This window comes from Diadema setosum, chromosome 16 (assembly GCF_964275005.1).
Source record: "Diadema setosum chromosome 16, eeDiaSeto1, whole genome shotgun sequence".
NCBI lineage: Eukaryota > Metazoa > Echinodermata > Echinoidea > Diadematoida > Diadematidae > Diadema > Diadema setosum.
In genome coordinates this window covers 16,390,923-16,413,498 of record NC_092700.1, presented here as the reverse complement: position 1 = coordinate 16,413,498, position 22,576 = coordinate 16,390,923, and the positions used below count along the sequence as shown (strand labels likewise).

At 39.0% G+C, this 22,576-nt stretch overlaps 1 protein-coding gene across 1 annotated transcript in view; it reads right to left on the bottom strand.

Moving 5' to 3' along the window:
- Positions 1 to 2,657: 2,657 nt before the first annotated feature.
- LOC140239984 (protein argonaute-2-like) overlaps positions 2,658 to 22,576 on the bottom strand; it is a 44,204-nt gene continuing 24,285 nt past the window's right edge. Inside the window, exons 8-22 of the mRNA XM_072319792.1 lie at positions 21,800 to 21,883; positions 21,100 to 21,163; positions 19,880 to 19,951; positions 15,800 to 15,847; positions 15,260 to 15,382; positions 14,428 to 14,564; positions 13,528 to 13,712; positions 12,241 to 12,400; positions 11,682 to 11,772; positions 10,494 to 10,688; positions 9,490 to 9,624; positions 8,912 to 9,013; positions 8,193 to 8,407; positions 5,701 to 5,724; positions 2,658 to 4,153 (exon numbers count right to left, since the gene is read on the bottom strand). Coding sequence (XP_072175893.1) covers positions 4,039 to 4,153; positions 5,701 to 5,724; positions 8,193 to 8,407; positions 8,912 to 9,013; positions 9,490 to 9,624; positions 10,494 to 10,688; positions 11,682 to 11,772; positions 12,241 to 12,400; positions 13,528 to 13,712; positions 14,428 to 14,564; positions 15,260 to 15,382; positions 15,800 to 15,847; positions 19,880 to 19,951; positions 21,100 to 21,163; positions 21,800 to 21,883 — 1,750 coding nt within the window. The 3' untranslated portion in view covers positions 2,658 to 4,038. The remainder of the gene's footprint in view (positions 4,154 to 5,700; positions 5,725 to 8,192; positions 8,408 to 8,911; positions 9,014 to 9,489; positions 9,625 to 10,493; positions 10,689 to 11,681; positions 11,773 to 12,240; positions 12,401 to 13,527; positions 13,713 to 14,427; positions 14,565 to 15,259; positions 15,383 to 15,799; positions 15,848 to 19,879; positions 19,952 to 21,099; positions 21,164 to 21,799; positions 21,884 to 22,576) is intronic.

Here is a 22,576-nt window from a genome sequence, read left to right as displayed (position 1 = left end):
TTATGTGCAAGAGTGTTCAACACTTCTTCAAAGTCAGTGATGTACACACAATAAATTTTACACGCAATTACACATGCTCTGAATAATTTAGAAGGTGAAAAGTACACATGTAAAAATTTGTGCAAAACCACGATCGGACTTAATTGTACTAAGTTACTAAAGTCTAATTCTGGGCACAAGTTCAATATACACCGAGGACAAATATTTACAGGGATTTCACAAAAAGAGTGAGGATCAATCCAATAACTTTGAATAAATAAATTAAAAGACTCTCAAAATACTTCTCACATTCTCCACTTAAATATCTCTTTCACAAATCCAAATATCAAAATGTTCATAGAAAAACAAAAATCTTGTTAGAGATGAACCTCTGATGAAACACTGAAGCATGGTCTACATAAATGTTTCCATCTAATATTCCAACGAATAATGTTATCCATCACAAACGACAAAGACATGTCTATCAAACATTACCACACTTTTTAGAGCCACCATCTGGCTAAAAATGCAGTCTAATAAAATCTACAAGCAAATAGTCAAATCACACATTCTCCATTCATTCATGAAAAGATACAACACACTTCAAACAAACAACGTTGCGCTTCAAGACTCTAGAAAAGTTGTGTCCATTTATATGGCTTCCCTCACCATAAACCTAGAAAATAAATGCTTATTAGTCTTTCTAATGTACCCGACACACTCCCTGGTCAATTTTCTTTCTCGTAGCATTTCTTTTTGACTCAGCATTACCCCCATACACAAATTAGCACTTTTACAAGAAGTAACATTATATGAAAGAGAGTAAAGAGTGTACTTCTTTCTTGAGACGTAGATTGGACCAAGCTTGAATGTTTGTGCACATAATCTCAAATAGAACTCTAATCTCACTGGACTTTAGAATACCAAAGTGAGTTGCAGTTGTTTCATGATCAAATCATAACTGTATAAAGCATCTGTATATAAACTCTCATTCTACAAAGACAAAATACAAAACCAGACAGGCAGATTCAGGGATACTGTAAAACGAGGAATGTTCGTGTGCATTTTAATTTCGCGAATTTTGTGAGCGCCAAGATTCATGAAATCAAAATGCACGCGAAAGTTCTTGTCTACACTATATGCATTGAATGCCAGTTGCAGTTCGCGAAAATTTAATGCCGCAAAAAAGGCTGTCCGCTCCAATTCGCGAAAATTTCATGCCGTGAATATATCATGTTTTACAGTATTCCCTGGCGAGTTTGGGCTGCCCTATGGACAGTTCGGTCGACTTGAAAAAAAAAATATGAGGAAATCAAGTATGACATACGCATTCTGGTACAGCTGCAGAATGTATTCGCCAACACTGAGTGAGCACAAACAATTCCAACGATTGTCAATAGACTTTACTCGTGCAAGTCTCTCCACATCGAATTCTAATCACATTTGCCACTGAGCAGCATCTGGGCAACCTGCACAAGCGCACTCTCACTTGTCTTTCCCCCAACTTCCAGCAAAGTCTGCATCACCAAGATGGTTTCTTCCCCTAAAAAATGCAGCATTAGTTGCAGTCAAGTGACAACATTGTTCGTGCGGGGATCACTAAATGTCCCTCGCTGAATCTCGCAACGCGAGAACGCACGCTGTCCGTATCGAACATCAGCACTGTCCAAAGTCCGGCGAGAGAGGGAGCTGCAGCATTTCTTGGAGGTTCTTTTAACATCCTCCTTTCTTGCCAATGGCTGGAAGTAGAATGTAATATCTTTTCAGAACAACACACGATACGACATCTGCTCGGCACTTTGCTCCTGTAGAGAGGGTTGAGTTTGTGAAGACGTGCACCTCACCATTCTTCTTTTTATTCATGTTCCCCTACATTCATCACCTCCTCTGTTCTCTTTGCTCCCCATCCCCTCCCCCCCCCCCCCCCCAACTCTCCCCTTTCCTCATTTTGGTGGGTAACATAATGGTATTCTTGTTTTTGTTTTTTTCCAACCACCAGAGATTTGAAGTCAAAACCAGCACTGCCAAAGAGATTTTGCGGCACAAAGTTGGCTATCATTTCCCTGAGATTCATGTCAAATTTGTGTGGTAAAGAGAGTGCTGAAAAACCTCCCACGACACTTCATTTGTTGCTGTTTATACTTTTCTGGCGTATCCGAAGCAAAAACAACAAAAAACAAACAAAAAGCAAAGAAAGAAATATACATGGGTCCATAGTCTTGACTTCAGCCCCCTGTCAATATTATCTTGACAATGCCATTAAAACCTCCTGATAAATGGGAGTATTGCATGACTGCAGAAGCCTACAAATCATCTCGACTATCTGCTTTCTCAATTCCTTGCCTTGTAACCAGTCATAATTATTTCCCTGTGAATTGCATGCAACATCCACATGTACAGCGCCATCCAAGGCACCAATTAGTGCACACACCACTCTACAAAGACGGTCTTGTCAATCTGAACGTACAACATGAATGGCAGGGGTCACACAGAGAATGAGACTACACACTTGTATTCTTTCTCTTTCAATCTCAGGCCACACACATTCTGGTAACTGCCGAACAAAGTGAACCAGAAGCGCCACTCGTGCTCCTGAAAAGATCAATCTAACAATCATCCAAGTATTCTTATATTCCTTTGTTTTCCAGGAATATCAAAATGTGCATACATTTGTCCATCTCCTTGCATGAAAGTTGTATTAAATTGAATTTTTACAATGCCAATATCCTCTGATGCCCCTTAAGTACTCTTTCCAAAAAATTACCTGCCCCATTTTATTGGCTCAATACCACATAATATTGCCTTCTTCTAAACATGTCTTCAGTACAAAACCCAACAATCTACATTTCACAAGTGATATCTACATAGTTATGTAAGATCCATGCTAAAAATCAAAAGACTTAACAACTTAGATGCACAGTGTCTCATCGGAGTAGTGACTGAAAATGAGCAGACGCGATAAAATGATTTTCTTACATGATTACATGGAAATGATCAATTTTATGATATATTCGACAGGAAAAATAGCAAGAGTTCATGTAAAAATAACCCACACAAACAAGAAACTGAGAAACAATAAGTATCAGTAATAAGAAATTGTTCTGTCCATAAAATTGATTTCGTACAAATAATGTGAGACCTACCAGCAGTCTACTGTGTTTCTTGATAAAAGACTTATTCGTTTTGCAATGAATGTTAGATGAATGTTAAAAATAACCTAAACAAACAAACAAAGGAATCTCCTCACCATGGCAACAAAGTGGTGATGACCCCTGACCTCATGAGATGTGTAAGATAGGCAAGCTGAGGTTACTGGTTGTCATTTCGGTCGACAGATAAGCACCTGGGTCACACACTAACTTTCAGTCTCCCCTCATTTCAGTGAAACCTCTACATACACCAAAGGTGAGTGTGTGTGTCGTTCATTTCAGATGACTGTGAGCACAAGCCCTTGACCTTTCACCCTTTGACCCAATCGCCATGTCAACATGTCACTGACCTGCAGATACTTTTTTGAACATTCAGTCACCACTCATTTCAGTGAAACCTCGACATACATCATGTGTGAATGCGTGTGTGTGCCATCCATTTCAGATGGCTGTATAAAACACAAGCCCCTGACCTTTCACCCTTTGACCCAATCTCCATGTCAATATGTCACTGACCTGCACATACTTTATTGAACATTCAGTCGCCACTCATTTCAGTGAAACCTCTACATAAACCATGTATGAGTGTGTGTGTGTCGTACACTTCAGATGGCTATCAACACAAGCCCCTGACCTTTCACCCTTTGCCCCAATCTCCATGTCAATATGTCACTGACCTGCACATACTTTATTGAACATTCAGTTGCCACTCATTTCAGTGAAACCTCTACATAAATCATATGTGTGAGTGTGTGTGTGTCATACATTTCAGATGGCTGTAAACACACAGCCCCTGACCTTTCACCCTTTGACCCAATCTCCTTGTCAACGTGTCACTGACCTGTAGATTCTCTTTTTTGAACATTTATGTCTTGGAAAACATTTGAGAGACACCTGCTGACGACGCCCTCTATGCAAAGTACATGACCTTCAGTGTGTCGTCGTGAACTTTGACCGCCCGAATCATGTCCTCGAAGCTTCGGCTGTAGCTGGACGAGCCGTGGTGACTGCTTCCGTCCCCACCACTGTGAGAAAGACAGACAGACAGACAGAAAGACATAATATGGAGATGAGTGACTTTTCATGGAAGATTGTGCAGATACAGAAAGGATGACTTGCCTAGACAGATACTATAAAACGAGGAATGTTCGCATGCATTTTAATTTTGCAAATTTTGTGAGAGCCGAGACTCACAAAATTAAAACACATGCTATAGTCCTTGTCTACACTGTATGCATTGAATTTTAGAGGCAACTCGCAAAAATTTCATGCCGCGAAAATAACCTGTTTTACAGTATGGAAGAGAATAATTTTACAAGAACACATTAAAAACATAATCATACTGAGAGTAATGCTATACCATGAAAAATTACTAATGCCTGGAGGACTGATACAGAAAATTTTCCTCCGATAATTCATCTGTAACTATTGGCAGAAAGACAGGAAATATCCCATCGAATCTTGGACACTTTGTCGTTATCTGGTCAAGGGTCAAAGTTCACTGACATATGACCTTTGACCCGGGGCTCCAAATATCTAAGGACTGGATGTGGGGTGTGGACGGACAGACGGACGAACAGACAGCTCAAAAGTATCATGCCGCCAAGGCTCTTCAAGGTACAACATTGCTACGGATGACCACTAAAAGACTGACAATACTACGACTGAAAGAAAGGATGTGCTGTCAAACTTATCCAAACTACAGTGTGAGATTGCATTTTTGGTCTCCCACTTTGACACTGTGACTGGTGACTACGTAAAGTGAGTTGGCTTTAAGTGCAGAATATGTGTGGTACAGCATGGGGAAGGGGGAGAAGGGAAGGAGCAGAATACTTTAATTGGATCTCATCCTGATAATGGAATCTGTCATTCTGTGCATGTAATCGGCCAAATATTTTCCTACCTATAAAGTAGAATGCAAGGCTGTATGATGGCTTGAATTTATGTAATTCTAGTTTGATCGGGTTGCAGCTTTGAAGAAGCAGCAAGAAGATTGAAGCCAGCAGTGAAAATGTTCAGTTTGCATGCTTTCATGGCTAAGTTCTGGAATATGAAATTGATGTGCACTAGTACAGCACGGTCAACCTCAACTACTGAAACGAACAAGTGAACGAACAAACAAACAGAAAGACGCCAAAGGAGAGAGAACAAATTAGGGTATTGACGTACAGAGACAAAACTTGAATATGAGAACAAACCACGATGAAACAATCAACTGCAGAAAATAATGGCCTTCATCTTCAAAAGTGGACTAACAGATAAGCTGCTTCAAGATGGTCCAGTCAGTTATGGACTGCAAAATAACAATCCTTTCATCCTATCAAGGAGTGAATATCATAACAGATATAACTTCAGAAAAAATATCTCAGTAAAGAATATGCTTCATTTGTTTTCTTTCAGACCGAAAGGAATTTGTACAGAATGTACAGAATTTAGCAGTTGACTTCCAACATTTTGCAAAGCAGTAGACTACATCAACCTCCGCATCTGGGTCTTACAGCTATGTTTCACTTGGTCCTCTTTCTAGAATACAGCCATTATTACTACTATCATTATCATTCATTTCACTCACTTGCTGTTAGTACCGGACTGATGGCTGAAAAAAAAAATAAAATCATAAAAAAGAAAGATAAATGATAAAACATGGTTATGCAGCAAAATTTTCCCTTTTTCTTTGGAGGTGGGGTGCGCAGTTTTTGTACATAACAAATGTGATGTACAGTTTGAGATAAGCATTGCTATGCATAAAAACAAAAATGAAAAAACCTCCACAATAAAACTGGATATGTATGTCTTGTCATATATCCCTGCATCAATGTTATGATGGGTACAAAGTTAAAGGATCAAAAGTAAATACTAATATGTAGTGAAAACAGGACCCCTCACCTACAAGGAAAAATAAAACAAGCCCAAAAACAAATACAATGAGGGGGAAAAAATATGTGAGTTTCTCTGCATACTCTTTTTTGCGCATGAAAGTTAGTAAAGTGCTAATGGACTTTGTTCAGGTGTTTGGGTTTTTTTTTTTTTTTCCAGCTCAAGCAAAACAAGCAATAACAAGTCCAGACAAGTTCTTCCAAGAAACCAACTGTTGTATCTCTTCAGAATACTGTTGTAAGTCATACAGATGACGGTTAAATGCTAAGACAGCAAAAGGCAATCCATGGGAGAATGACAGATGAAATTTCGATTTAACTAATGGTATATGTCGAAAGCTTGGCTCTGGGGTGAAAAAAAAAAATAATGGATCTGGCACATGCCAAACTTACATCCAAAAAGGCACTTTATACACAGCAGAAGTCTGGGTTAGAGCAGAGCAGGGATTGTGAAATATCACATGATCTGAACAAGGCAATGATATGCCATTATTGAGATTGTATGATCAAAACTGTACCCACTGTACCCATGAGCATAGGGTGGCACTCTTACAGTGTGCAGAACTTGTAAGGAGAGGTCTGAGGAACTTGGGCACACTATTAACAAAATGATTAAAGCCTGTTTCATTAATACTCAACTGCTAAAACCTGATTTGCAGAGTAACACACAGTATATGATTTTGTGTGAGATTGCCCATGATTAGTTGGAGTGGTTCACGTAAACAAACAACCAGAAAAAAAAGAAAGGTTTTCTCATCACAGAGGAAATTTGAGTACTAGTAAACCTATCTGCAAAGAGCTCAGAAAGGTGTGGATCTAAGTAATATCTTAGCTTAATCCATTGCCTATGGGAACCATGTGGTTCCTTTTACTCACTCTGTGAGGATTTTGGATTCTTGGGAGGAAGGGGCTAAGACAGAGAGATAGATCAAGACTTATGCCACCATGTGCTTTTTTTTCTTGCACTTTGTCTTACAAACTGATGGCAATGGGGTAAAGCTTTGAAGATGCAAAAGTGAATTCTAGACCAGTTATACGTTCGTCTGAAAAGAAATAAAACCAATTTACAAGCGCAACAGTGGGAATTAGATCAAAATCACATTAAAAGTAAGATAGTTTAATATGAAGTTTGAAAGATTCAATAATTTCTGTAAAAACAGTGGGAATTAGATCAAAATCACATTAAAAGTAAGATAGTTTAATATGAAGTTTAAAAGATTCAATAATTTCTGTAAAAACAGTTCTCACATAGTTCTCACATCTGATCAGTCAGATATATTAGAATTTGAGACTGAGGCATAATTGCACTTGAACAAAAAAAAAAAAAGAGAGGAAATTTCTTGATTTTTCGTACAAACTATAGAGCGAGTTGTGAGGCAACGATATTTGCATATAGTTGACTGTTCAAGAACTGTTTTGCAAGAATCAGCAAAACTTCCTACTTCCGTAACCTTCCTACTTTTTAATTTTATCTGATTTTGATCAAATTTTCATTGATGTGCTGAAAAAATTTGACTTTTTCTTTTCAAATGAACATTTAACTGATCTGGAATCCCCTTTAAAAAGAAAAACTGTTATCAAAATCTGCTTATATAGCCAGAAGCACACAATGTTTAAAGTCATTTCTGCAAGGAAAGCAAATCATTTTGTGCCAACAAATTAGAAGCAAAAGATGTGCTTGTTGAAGAAAATGACAGTGAGTTCTCTGTGATTCTGCATGATAATAGCAAAACACAATGTACATTTTCTCTTTAATAGGGGGAATCTTTTGCACTTTGCCCATGATAGAGTATAAACACATACAGTTTTAATCACAGTCTGATGTACAGAATGCAGTAGTTCTGGTGTAGCTATCGTAGCGTGGGTTATGGCCATAAAAAGAGTTTTAGAAAAAAGAAATAAGAACCATTAGCAGTGCATTTGGCTAGTGTGTGGCAGCTGCTGGCCTGTATGCTTTGCGATAGGCACGGACGATTAAAAGTGAGGAGTAGGTGAACAGTGTGCCTACGCTTTGGTGGAGTGTAAATCAGATATGTTACAAGCACTACAACTCTAAGCTTAGTCTTGTAGAAGTGTAGTGTGAAAATGACTTGAGAAGATGTTGAGGTAACAGAAGCCTCAGAGGATTCTAGGACAGAATTAGGGCAGGACAAGTCTTTTTTATGGGAGAGGGGAGGGGTCTACTCACCTGTCATGGTCGTAGCGGTCGTGTTCCTTCTCCACGAGGTGGTAGCGGGCGCGGAAGGCCACGAGGTGGGCGTAGTAGGCAGGGGCGGGGATGGAGACGCTTCGGGTGCAGCGGACGTAGGTGTGGCACAGCTGGTAGGTCAGACACTGGAGCTCGTCCGCCTTAAAGCGGTTGTCGTCCCACAGGACGTGGTAGTGGGAGGGTCGACTCGTGCCCTGCGATAGAACAACAAAATTTTGCGTATGTGGAACTGGGCACAGCATCAAATATGGGTACTCCACGGATTTCTAATAGACACATCTGTTTGTAACTAAGGAAGAAGCATTGAAGTAAATGTCCTTTGCTTGGAAACTGGAGTGACCCTAGATGGAGAGAATCAATGTAACACATAAGATATGTATAATTACATTATTTACCATCCAGGCACATCATTCACCACAGGATTATATATGCCCATGATTTGTACCATGGTTATTACTCTAAACACAGACTAATCGGCACTGATTTACTTCAAAGAAGGGCAATTTGTAAATCAGTAGCAGCAAAATAACTCAACAAAAGAATCATTAATTTGAATCATTCGTCCATTCTGACAACTAAAAAAGCAGAGATATACCTTACAGGCAATACTGTTGTATATCTAAACATTATAATTAACGTGCTCTGCTTTCTGAATGTATCTGTGATATCTTTCTTATTATAAGTCCATACTTCATTACCTGAATGCCAGCATGACTGCAAAGGAAAAAATCGAACTCGAGGGGGTGCGTGATGCCGCTGTCCACTGTCGTACCAGCAGGGATGTTACCACTTCTCCCGATCTAGTAGACATCAACAGGGCCAAGAAGACAAATTAATCTTGGAATAAAGCCTCTTAAAAGGATTGATAAGTAAATACTATTTTATATCAATTCATGTGCATGTCTGATAAGATCATGAACTCGCCGGCTAGCTGTATATGCTCTATGAATAAATTGTTACGTGTGAATGCATAATCATTATCATCTCAGATACCTGCACATTCATCTAAACAATATTTTTTTTCTCTCTCTCTAGTACATGCATGTTGTGAATGCATATTCATTATCAACCAAGGGATTGCATATTTATGAGACCTATGTGTTCTCTCTATATTCTTGTACACACTGTATATATGAAAACATGCATATTCATTATCATACAAGAGGCATGATTATTTATGAGACCAACTTGTTTTCTCCTTTACATCCAAATGAAACATGCATGTATGTAATTGCATATCATTATCATCCTCATTCATGCATATTCATGAACCCACCTGTTCCCTCCTCTCTGCACAGAAGAGTCTGGTGTGATGTCTCTTCTGCACCACGATGAAGGTGATGCCCGGCTCGTAGAAGTCTTCCAGGGACCGGCAGGCATTGCGAATCGCCGTCATCTCCTGGGCTAGCACCTGATGCAGACAGAATTTGACATCAAATCTTGAGACAATTGATTTTGACACATTTTGACACATCGTGTTTATATAAAAATTTGGTCTTTCAATGTCGATAATTCAACAAACGGCTTATCATTCCATGAATACATTATGCTCAATATTACGATTTTTAGCAAACATGGATTAGTCCGGATGATGAAAGTTTATTTGTTTATGGGCACAACTCAGGCAGGTAAAAACTGTCTTCAAAGCATGGTCCTGCTTTATTCAACTCCAGCTCATCTTGGCTCATCTTGACACAAAGTTCTCAAGCATTCAGTTTCTTCAATGATTACTAAGTCTGTGAATTAAAATTCACACTATATAACTATAAGATGTTTAAAATGTAATAAAGAGGGTTAAAGTGCATCAGTTAATATTTTGGTCTACAAATTGAAAATGATATTCTTGCATGCAGGGGGGCAGGGGCAGTATGGCATAGTGGATAAGACTCTTGACTTTGAATTAGCCTTAGAGAAGATGTTTTTATCCACCACGTCCCTCTCAACCCAGGTGTATAAATGGGTACCTGGCAATGGTAGGGTAATAACAATGGTAGGCCCCCTGACAGAGCAGTGGCAAGACTTAAAAGGCTACCCTTGATAAAATGGGCCATACTTTTATTACCATCATTCTTGCTGTTGCTAATCTATACAGTCAGCCATGAAAAATTCAACGAGAGAAGTTAGGGGTCACGGATGCAGTGAATATTTCCACACAATTGGCATTATTGGAGACAGGAATTAGTGACAAATATTCCGCTTTTTTTTTTTTCTGGCCAAGCCCACTTTTGAGTGGCTTTCAAGGGGGTCCCCATCCCAAGGGTCTAGGGCCTATACACAAACCTGAAGAAACTGTCCCTCGCTGACACCATCACGGTACATGATGATCCTGGCCGGCTTGAAGTGTGTGGAGCGGTAGAATTCCATCAGCAGTTCCCTCACCATTCCCATCAGGTCCTGGATGATCTCCACCCGGTGGTTCTGGACCCGCACGCTGGCGCAGTACCGGCTGGGATGGCCGTCCATGCTCCCCACCACCTATTGAGGGGAACATAAGAGTTCTGGTCATCTTCAGGTATTCATGTGTGACAATCTCTATTAACAGCTTGTTCTTACTTTTTCTTTACATGTAGATTTCTGTCAGGAAAAAAAATGTCACCAAAATAAAACCCTTTACATAGATTTGTATCCTGAAAATGCAAAGTAATGTAAGTTCAAGTGGAATTTGAACCAAAGATCTCTGGATCGAAAGTTAATGCCTTGTCTTCTGAACCACTAAGCTCTGTGGGTCTTGAACACAGCATCGTGATGATTTCCCACGATATTCCACCATCTTGAACACTGAAAACTCACACCGTCTCCAGTTTAAAGGGGGAGGGGGAGAGTTTTGCCTATGCTCATCTCAAAGGTTAAGATCAATTCTGTGGAGACTTTCCCTATTCTCTCTCATTAACCCTTTAACCTTTAACACACACACACACAAAGAAATTCATCTAACAAAGCACTGTCTCTCTTGTTACCACACTTCTAATCCACATACAATTCATCTGACAATCGAGACCAAAATCCATCCTGACCTCCTCCTCCTCCTGCTTGAAATATAATCAGGGTGTGGTGTGGGGGGAAATTTGTTGTTGAATACATAGGCACCAAGGCATCATCTCTTCTTGAGATGCTTTTCATCCACATACAATCACCTGATTATTAAGACCAAACTCCTTCTTCATCACCTCCTCACCCTCTTCCTTCTCCTCCTCCTCCTCATCCTTCATCTCATCTGCCCCTTCTTCCTCCTCTGCCTCCACTCCATCTCCTCCTCTTCCTCCTTCTGCCTTTCCCTCTCCTTTTTCTTCTTTTCCTTCTTCTTCTTCTCCTATATGACCTCCTCTTCCTCCTCCTTCTCCATCATCATCATCATCATCATCATCATCATCATCATCATTACCATCATCACCATCACCACCATCATCATCATTATCATCTTCATCATCATCATCATCATCATCATCACCACCACCAGAGTATACTTACTGCAGCAATGGATGGCTTCTTGTCATCCCCTGCCGGTGGGTGGGTGACATCGGCACCGAGGAAGATGACTGGCTCGGCAAAGACCCTTGGCCTGAAGGCATGGAAGTGAAATCATTAGAAGACAGAATTTAGGCCAATGTACAAGTAGACTTTGAATCCACCAAAGGGTAATAACTTGAGGAAACCTGAAACCTCTAGTCTACTGAACTTGACAAAAGAGGCATTAAGAGGTACCCCTTTAAACATTTACCAAGATTGCCCACCTGTCAATCAGAGCAGAAAATGTGACTTGAATGAGATTGGAAACCATTCTCTCTGTAGTTTTTACTTGAAGTCCAGTTGGTCATATTTAACATCTACTGGCATCTTTCTGCAGTGATGTGCACGAGCACCCAAAATCGATAGCTATATCATCTTGTAAATTAGTTTCTTGCTCATAAGCATTCATCGCTTCAATCCTAGCCACATAAACCAATGATACTTGTGCACTCTTTCTATGCAGTGGAATGGGGTAGAGGTTGATCAAGAGCAATGACGAATGAAGACAGATGCACATTACCTGATGTTAGGCACCAGGATATTGTTGATGCCACCAAGCTTGACGTTGATCTTCAGGCAGAGGTTGGAGAGGGTCTGCGCTGTCGTCTTGTTGACATTCTTGACCTGGACGCACTGGGTGGCGATTCCCAGCAGCGTGTCGCCAACCCGCTTCACCTCGGCTGTGGGAACGGATGGACGCAAAACATCATTAGTCTGGAAATTCTTGCCCCATCTTTCTTTCAACAAACTCACAATGGCAGATGGCTTCAACTCTGGTCTATGAATTTGTCCTCCCTTCCGTCCTTGCTCTCTCGGCAGTCCAAAAATAATGGTTTCCATCTCAGGAATTTTCATTCTCCCCGACACATCAGAGGATTTAAACACTCAGAGTAAACATATACATACCAGTCAGTGATTGAATAAACTTAATCACATTACAGAGGACCATTTGTAATGCTTTCTGCATGGTTATATCATTCTTGGAGATACAACGAACACAAATACAAAGGGCAAATGAGTGTGGGTTGGAAGTGCACACTAGGGTGCACGGACACAGCAGCTGCCTGATTTACTGTAGAACCAGAAATACTTGCGGCATAAAATTTTCGTGAATTGGAGCCAACTGCTCTTTTTTGTGGCATGAAATTTCTGCCACTGGCATTCAATGTATATATTGTAGACAAGAACTTTCAGGTGCATTTTGATTTCACGAATCTTGACTCTCCCAAAATCTAAATTCACACGAAAATTGCTGGTTTTACAGTAGTTGTGCACTGATGGCTAGCAAGTTGCAGGCTTGTTGGTGATGCTCTAAGAGGGCTGCCTTGTAAAATTCAAAAAGAAAGTATGTGCAACTTTAACTAACTCCTATCATGAAATAGAATGGATTTTGTTGTCGGAAACATACAGAATGATCTTCAGCTTTTAAAATACTACTTTACGGAGGTTTTAGGTCCCTCGACCCATGCAGTATTTTATCTTCTGCACTAGTAAGCATTGGTATTATGGCACTTTTAACTATCCAGCAACTTAGAAAGATCAAAATGTTGATAATAAAGGCCTTCACAGTATTTTTTAAATTTATTTATTTACTTACTTATTCATTTATTTATTCATTTATTCATTTATTCATTTATTCATTTATACATTTATTCATTTATTCATCTATTCATCTATTTTTCTATTTATTTGTTCATTTTATTTTTTTTTCTATTTATTTCTATTTACCTATTTTTTTTTTTTTTTTTTTTTTGGGGGGGGGGGGGGTGGGGGGTATTTTTCCTTGTTTACAGCACATATCACTTACCATATACAGGTGTCTTGCCCGGCAGTACCACTACGATGAGCTGCAACCCCTTGTAGGTGGATTTGAGGTGTCTGAACATCGGCTCCACCTGGTCAGCGCCAACGGCGTACTTGCAGAAGCACGGCTGGCCCATGATTGGCATCCCCGCATCGTTGGAGATCTTCTGGAGCTGGGCTGTGAATGTCCTGCAATGCATCGTAGGAGCAATGGGTGAGCATTACAGTACGTGCATGTTCATGTTCACCCGATGAACTTCTCCCAGATGGCAGCACCTCTCGTATCAAGTAGCCATTGTCGGCATCATGTGTCACCAAACCACCATCATCATCATCATCATCACCACCACCATCATCATCAATCATCATTGCTACACTTATGTATCATCATCATCATCACCACCATCAACACCACCACCATCATCACCATCATCAGCATCATTAACATCAACATTATCATTATCATCACCATCAACATCATCACCATCAACATCACCACCATCACCACCACCACCATCATCACCATCATCATCTTTATCATGATCATCGCCATCGCCATCGCCATCGCCATCACCATCATAATCACCACCACCATCACCATCATCACCACCATCATCATCGTCATCATTATCATCATCTTCATTATCCTCACCACCATCATCATTGTCATCATCATCATTATCATCATTATCTTCATTATTCTCTCACCACCACCATCATCATCATCATCATCATCATCCTTATCATCATTATCTCATTATCTTTATCATCACCTTCATATATCTTACCACAGGTCGCTCTCACACACTGGGGATCTCTACCAAAGGTTGATGCTATGCTAGCAAGCAATCATAATCATCATCACCACCACCTCATCACTAAAGTCTGAATCTGGCATACAAACCTGAGGGCTTCTTCCCGGCACTGGTGCTGTGGTGCGAAGCAGGCGATGGCCCAGACTCGGATCTCGACACCAGTGTGGAACTGCTTGCCCCTCATGTCCCACACGCCCTGGGCGGGGATGGCCTGAGTCTTGTTTTGCTGTGACATCAGTTGGAGGAAAGAACAACTTGGACGATGATTATGACTGCTGGCAACCTCCATGCATATATAAAAAACTCAGAGAGACCAGCACTTTAGTTTTACACACATTTTCTGAAATCATGACATTTAACTCTACATTTCCCTTAATACAAGAACCGATAGATGAGTTAAAATACATGTAGGTAGTGAATTCTGACCACTTCAGCTCTTCACCAAGTATCATTATGGAATCATTTATCTTCAAATGCAATAAAATACCTTTCAAAATGTCACATGATATTGGCTTGGAATGACAACAAAACCTTTCCTGATATTTACAAATGGCAACAATTTGGCTCCAAAGAGAAGGCATTGTAAATTAGCTCCAGCATGTTGAAAAATACTGCACGGCTAGAGTTTTATGAACATCTGACACAAAACATAATCACAAATAGCAAAGTAAAAACATATAAGGAAGAAATAGTAGAAAAAATGTCCATTGAGAGTAAAATGACTTTAATGGACATTAAAATCTACAGATGCATTGACTTATGACAGCATGCCTAACTGAAAAGTTACACAGCTATGTGCCAGGGAAAAATGTTTCTATAAAGTCCAGCATCTTTGCATGACATAGATTTGGTGTTTTAATTCATTAACAGCAGCATAATTTTACAAGGGTGGGACTACGTAGAAACGAGACACCAAATTACCTTTCCCCCATACTGGATCTTGGGAGCGGGCAGCACTCTTCCCTCAATAGTGACCATGTCGTTGCTGATGCTGAGGCCAAACTGTCTGACGTAGCGGTCATTATTGAAGTTTGCTTTGTGCACCTGGCAGAAGAAGAGACACACAAACAAAAAAACAAAAACAATAGGCATGTGAAGTGACCATGAATAAAAAAAAAAAACTGGCATGAACAAACTTGGTACAAGCAAGAAAGCAGTTTGTCCACTATTGCTGTCCAACATATATGCAAATATGATGTCACATTATATTCACAATTACTAGACAATACAACCCTTTTCAAAAAACAAAATACCAAAGTGACAAATCTAGAGCAAAATGCTACAACTCCCTTGTTAATGGAACTTCTGATTTTTTTTTCTTCTTAAACAAAACACCTGACAATATTTCCCCACACATTTATTACAGTTTCAGTGTGATCTACTCAATGAAGAAGACTTGTCATGCACTAAAACTTTGACATTTGATCTACATAGAATGCTAATTACCATGTACATACTTACCAAGTTTTTTATTTCCTTTTCCCTATCTGGGGCCGATCTTGCAGTTGCCTATAACACATGAACAGAGAGTATTGTATTTATAGGTAAACAAAAAAGAAGACTATATTCTCAGGCAAATTCAACTTTGAGCAAGAAAAATAAAAGCAACAAGAATATTATGTCTTCTTTATCCAGGGTAGCCTCTTTAGTGTTGCCACTGCTCTACCAGAGGGCCCTGCCATTATTATTACCCTATCATTGCCAGGTACCCATTAATACACCTGGGTCAAGAGGGACATGGTGGATAAAAACATCTTGTCCAAGGACGTAAGCACTGGGTGGGAATCAAACTCGGGTCCGAAGAGTTGGAGTCTTATCCATTGTGCCACTGTGCCCCCACACACCAATCAAAAAAATATATTTTTATCATTTAAAATTTATCAGCTATACCATTTAACAAACACTACTTACCTGTCATACTAAGTGTTTACATGTTTTAATCAATACAATTATTTTAATATTACATATTAGATATTACATAATATTTAATATCAGGCCAATTATGATACAGTTTTGGCTTTGTTTTGTTTTTTTTTACAGAAAGAATGTGGAGACATGTATTGAATATTACGTTACACTCACTGAAATCACGAATTAGTGTGACACAACATGTAGACTGAGAATTCATAGGTTTTTGAAATTCTTACATGCAGGAAAGCAGGTTAACATCAACTCTAGGACATATTTTTTTTTTGCCTAGAAAATTCATGCACAAAATGGGACTTTGTGGAACAGGAGAACCTTGACAAAAGGGTGCTGCGATATTTAGGAATAAACTGTGAATATCACACTTACATTGCACAAATATATATGGCATTGGTCAATCTCCAATGATCAAACTACACAAAGCACAGCTTCATTGTGGCTCAATTAGAGCTCCACTACAAAGTAAGCTCTCCAGAAAATGTGAAACTATGCTCTATATCAAGTTTGAGACCTTTTTTTTTTTTGGCCTCAAAGTTTTGTAAGTCACTATGTAGTTGACAAAGAGAGACAAAAAAAAAAAGGATGGGCTGGGGTAAAACAGTGACCACAACACACACACACACACACATAAATCAGACTGTTCTACAAAGTGTTTTGTGGTGCAAAAAAGGAATGAAACACAACAGAAGAACATCAAGGCATGACAGAAGAGAAGCATATAAAGTTAAAATACCACACTTTGTTACAGTTAACTCACTCGATGTACACAATACATGCAAATAAACAGAAAACTAAAGTTAATAAATCTGGGCTTAAAATAAAAAAATTATGGAATCTTAAACTTTCCCATCTTGGCACAATTTAGAAATATTGCTTACATCCACATAGGGAAACAAGAGGAGGTGATGATGTCATCACCTCACATCTCTCCCACTGGTTTGTGCAAAAAAGTTGTATAAATATTAAGTTTTTTTGGCAGATAATGTTTCCAACAACAAACCTTTATCCCTTACAAATCATCATTGCTACGTTTTGCACTACTATGGTAATTTGATTAGATACAGTTTATTCCTCTTTACTGAATTTTACAAATTTTATTAAAAATCGAACATGTGAAACTTCAACATTTTAGAACTTTCATATTTTGTGTCTAGTTCCAAAGAACTTTCAATCTACTATTTTGCTAAGCTTTGCTTTACGGGCAATCAGAATATGCAATGCTATTACACTACAAGGGCAAAGGATATCAGAGCTATTAAAAGCTGTTGTATTCAGCACTGTCTATGTGTCACTAGTCTACTTTTGGTAGTCCTGTCCAAGCAACTTCAAACAACAGAGATAAACAGAGAATCATGTCCTTGGTTTATATGGAAAGTTAGAGGCAGCAGAAGGAAGTTACACTGACAAAGGGGACTTTCCTCAGCACTAATCTACCTATGCAGAAACTTTAAAACTTTGTAACTTTGAATGGATTGTCTGAGTTTCCTCAAACTTTAACTGATGTGTTCTACTAATATTGCTGCATTCACTCAATCCACATGTATATGAAGGTGAACTTGTCCTGTAAAAAACAATGCATTTACTCTGTGACTCAATGGACATTTACTTGTCAATTTGTTTGCTTGTTGTTCCTTTGTTCTTCCTCTAAGATGTACAAGAGCTTGTGAGGAGCAAAACACTCTAGCTGGCATTACTACCGAATGTAGAAATTTGGGGAACATGTTCAACATATTTTGCACAGTTGCTTTTGTTGCTGCAAACTTATCTTGTAGAAAAAAAAAAATCCAAAGATTTTGCAATAGCGAAAATGTGACACATTGGAAACTTCTCAAGAAAAGAGGGTTAGTTTCAATGGAGTTTGCCAATTTCAATCCACAAAAAGGAGTTAAGCTACACTCTACAGATAGCAAATCACAGCAAATTGTTTTTGAGGAACAAATAAAAGGATATCAAAAAGAATATTTGATACTTATTCCCTGTATGCGAAGGACTGTCTCAAGTAAGTTAGGTCTACCAACAGTGTGCCAATGGGGTCTCCACTCGTCCCTTTAATATTTAATCAAACATCTGAGGCTTTATGTTACTTTCAAGTGTTCAAGTGATGTTATCTGGCTCAATTGCCTTGGTGACAGTTTGTGTATGTGTCTTTAATAAGGACCTCCATACCAGCAATTCTTGTGGAAAAAAAAAATGTCACTTATTTTCAACTCAATAAAGTTTTAACAACTGCTAAAGCAAGGACACCACAAATAATCGATCATAAATCCCTCAATTACAAATGATATATCTTAACGTCTCAAATTATAGACTATGTTCATTAGCTAAGTCAGGAACATTCTTTGATTGATATGCATACTGAAACAGTAAAGTAAAATAATTCTGAACAATCCTGTTAGAATATCACATGCAGTGTTCGCACCTCACCACTGGTACTTCCAGCGACTGTGCAACTTTGACATTGCATCATAATCCATGAATTCCCACACACAGGGTCTACAAAAATTTGTGAAGCATATGCTTCGGTGTGAGCATACGTCAAACAGTGTCCACAGAGCATGATTATTTATCAGATCAGAAAAAAAAAGTTAGGTCAACATACATTCTAATGATTCACTGAATCATAGCGTCAGATAATGACATCTTCAACAGCACAATGCTGAGATAAAAGGGACAGATATGCCATAAATCTTGAGAAGTTTCCTAATAATGATTTACAAAATAATGAAATAGAAAGCTGCCATAAATTTGGGGTCATTTCCTGATTGACATGCCTCTAATGAGCATCATCCTGCCACCAGCAACACAAACACTAACACAAAGTGCATGCAAACATTTGATAATGAGGTGGAGACAGTGGGGTTTATGGTGTTAGGTGTACCATGAGGGGTGTATACAGTGATATGTATGGGGAGGTTTTAATGTTAGTGAGATACATTCTGTAAGGTGTGTTTAATTAGGTGTATGCAGTGTGTTGTTTACAGTGTTGTGCATACAGTGAGTTGCACACAATGAGGTTTATGGAATTAAGTGTTTTAAGTTAGATGTAATTGGTTATCAGAAAGTGTAGCCACTGAAATGCATGCTGTGTGGTGTTTAAAGTGTACAAAGTAGGCTGCATGTAGTGACATGAACACGCACGTATCCGGGCAATTACCCCCCGAGGGCAATTACCCCCCGGCTAAATACTGATTAGTGGTAAGGTTAGAGTTAAGATTAGGGTTAGGGTTGGGTTTAGTGTTAGGAGTTTGGGTTATGGTTAGGATTAGTTTCAGGATTAGGATTAGGATTAGGGACAGGGGAAGGGTCCGGGGTAATTGCCCAGGGGGTAATTGCCCTAGACCCCACAGTGAGCTGTGTAGTGTAAGCTGTTTATGGTTATATGTACATGGAGAGGTATATAGAGCATGATGCATGCAGTAAGGTGTATGAGTGCAGTGTTAAAGATTACACCACAGTGGCTCAGGGACAGTGCACTCATGCCCTATGAAACCCCACCACTAACAGCTCACAGAGTGACACAAAACACATGCAAACACTCCAGTGCAGTGTAAGGTGTATGTGGGGAAGGGGTAGAGGGGACACTGGTGTTAGTAGACGATAACTTATTTGAGCAACCTTGATCATGGTGGAGGTTTGCATGTCAGTCAGCTTCTTGATACAGCGTTGCCCGGCTACAATGTTGCAAACCTGTAAGACATAAAAAGGATAACATATACATCTAGTGTTTAAAATATGAAGATATTTCATGGTAATAAACTTGTGATTTTTTCTTTCTTTTTCAAGTAAATATTTTAGTAATCAATCATCTTTTGCATTGCCGGATGTCACTCAGTTAGACAATTGCTCATTAATTGAAGATTTTAGTTTTAACACCTAGCACTTTCCTCCACAGGGGCATATGCACACAAGGACACACACAAACACAAACATTAACAGGCACACATACTCAAGAGTTTAGAACCTAAAAACTCATCGACAGTGAACTTTGCATACATTAACCATACTAAGCTTAATACTCAGTTAATTCTACCCACTCCCTGGGAGTGGGTACGCCCTTGTAAAATGGCTGCAACTGGCTGGAATGCTCCCCAGGGAGTGGAGAGTGAGCACTGTTAGTGCTGGTTGGAAATAGTGTATCCAGTGACCAGGGTAATAATAGTCTGTAAAGCGCATTGAGATACTTAACAAGCTATTATCATTATTATTATTATTTTTATTATCATTGTCAGGGCCATATACGTACCTTCCCCCCCCCCAAAAAAAAAAAAAAAAAAAAAAATGTGTGGTGCATGAAACCTTTTACCACTAAACATTCCACCACCAAAGAAACTTTCAAAGATTTCATCAGTTAACTCACAGAGCTCTGTATAATGCATTGTGACTTCAAATCCTTCATACATCTTTTTTTAATATATTGTCATTTGCTTTACACAAATATTCTATCAAGGTTGACTCTCCCCTCAAATACTAGTAATTACACTGAAATCATTGTATCTCCATGTAAACTTTACTTGTTATCCCAAAATAGTTGATTTGTGCTAATATTTGATGCACTCAATAAGAAAGACTACATACAACCTATAACGTGTTTCCCGGTGGACCATGTTTAGCAAAGTAAAAAATAAATGGTGTGACTCAAAACAATGTTTGTTGGGCAGCTAACTTTGGACACTCATTTTTTCCTACTTCTGCCCATATCCCAGGCAGCACCTTTAATTATGTGAAATCATCCCTATTTCATCATAATGGAACAGTCCATCTCTACATACAAGACTGTGGAATGAATGGGAGAATCATTCTAATCTGAGGGGTGCATAGAGTTCAGAGGGGCTTACCTCCAGAGGTAGGTATGTGTGGCGCTGCTCCTGTCCAACCTGCAGACAGGGAAGGTGAGGGTATCTGCAAAGAGCAAACAAGCAACGACAAAAATACAAACATTGGTGCACTAGTCTGGAGGAATCAATGTAAAAACTTAACTCTGAAACAATGAACAGTATTTTCCTTCTCTCCTTAGCAGTGAAGAGAAAAAAATAAACAGATAATAGAATACCTACATTATTTTCATTTATAGAAATATGAAAATGAATTGGCTTGATTTGAATCAAAAGATAATTACTGAAAAAGTGGATATTTTCGCGCGACTAATTTTTCGCGCATGGCCGGGTAAGAAGAGTTTCGCATGTTTTTAATTCCGCGGTATGAAGACGGCAACTACTGTAACATATGGCACGCGAAAATATTCGCGTGCGTTTATTTTCGTGCTAGCTTCTGGTTGCGCAAAATGCGCAAAAATTTCAACACCGCGAAAATTTCCACTTTTACAGTATACCACATTACTTTATACTCTTCTGGGTCTTCAATTTTTTTCTTACACTTACATAAAAAATGATAATAATTTGCCATGAGTTCAAGGATCTTAGGTACTATCTTGGCCAAGCAATAACTGCATGAAAGCACATGGTGTCTGTTATGCAGACAAAGAGTGAAGCTTTGCAACTTCTAGTCCCCCAAACTTTATAGCAGAGACAAACTTACTGCAAAATTCGGTTATGCCTCTCCTTGAAGTACTTGGCAACGGTGCACTCCACAGTCTGCCCATTCTCCAGTTGCCATGGGAATCTGACAAAATAGAATTCAAAGATACATCACAAAAACTGCGCAGCACTTTAACTTCCGTAAGCAGTATGATGACTACCATTGGTAAACAACATTTAAAAGTACTAATGTATACACCAAAGATTACAGTTTCAACCAACTTTTAACATTTGCTGGCCAGCTTTTAACCATGACAGTGGGCTTTCTCAAGCCAAATGATTGTTTTTACACCTTCACTGCCTATTTATATTTTGGAGTTGCTTGTAATCACCTATCAATGCTCCAGGGATTGATCCTCAACACAGGCAGTGACGGTGTGTAAAGTGGACAAAAGTGTATGAAAGCTAGCCGACAAAATATAAAGGCTGGTGGAAGTTTTTTGTTTTGTTTTGTTTTGTTTTGTTTTTGTTTTTTTGTTTTTTTGTGGTGGTATATCTTTCCCCAACAAACGAAAGTTTCCTGTACCAACAAGAGTTTAGCCCTTCATTCGATATGTAGGAGATTCATTGATTCTGACCTTTGACCTTGAGGACAGACAGTCAAGTCTCTCAGCACATATAAAACATCTACTCATCTCTTTTCCATTTGTCTTCACATTGACATTCCCAGTGGATTTTGTTGGTCAATGTTATGGCTGGAGCATCAAACTTCAGCCACAGAAAAAAAAAATAGGTGAAGTTTGCAGTCTCTGTATACACTAAAACACTCCAAGACAAA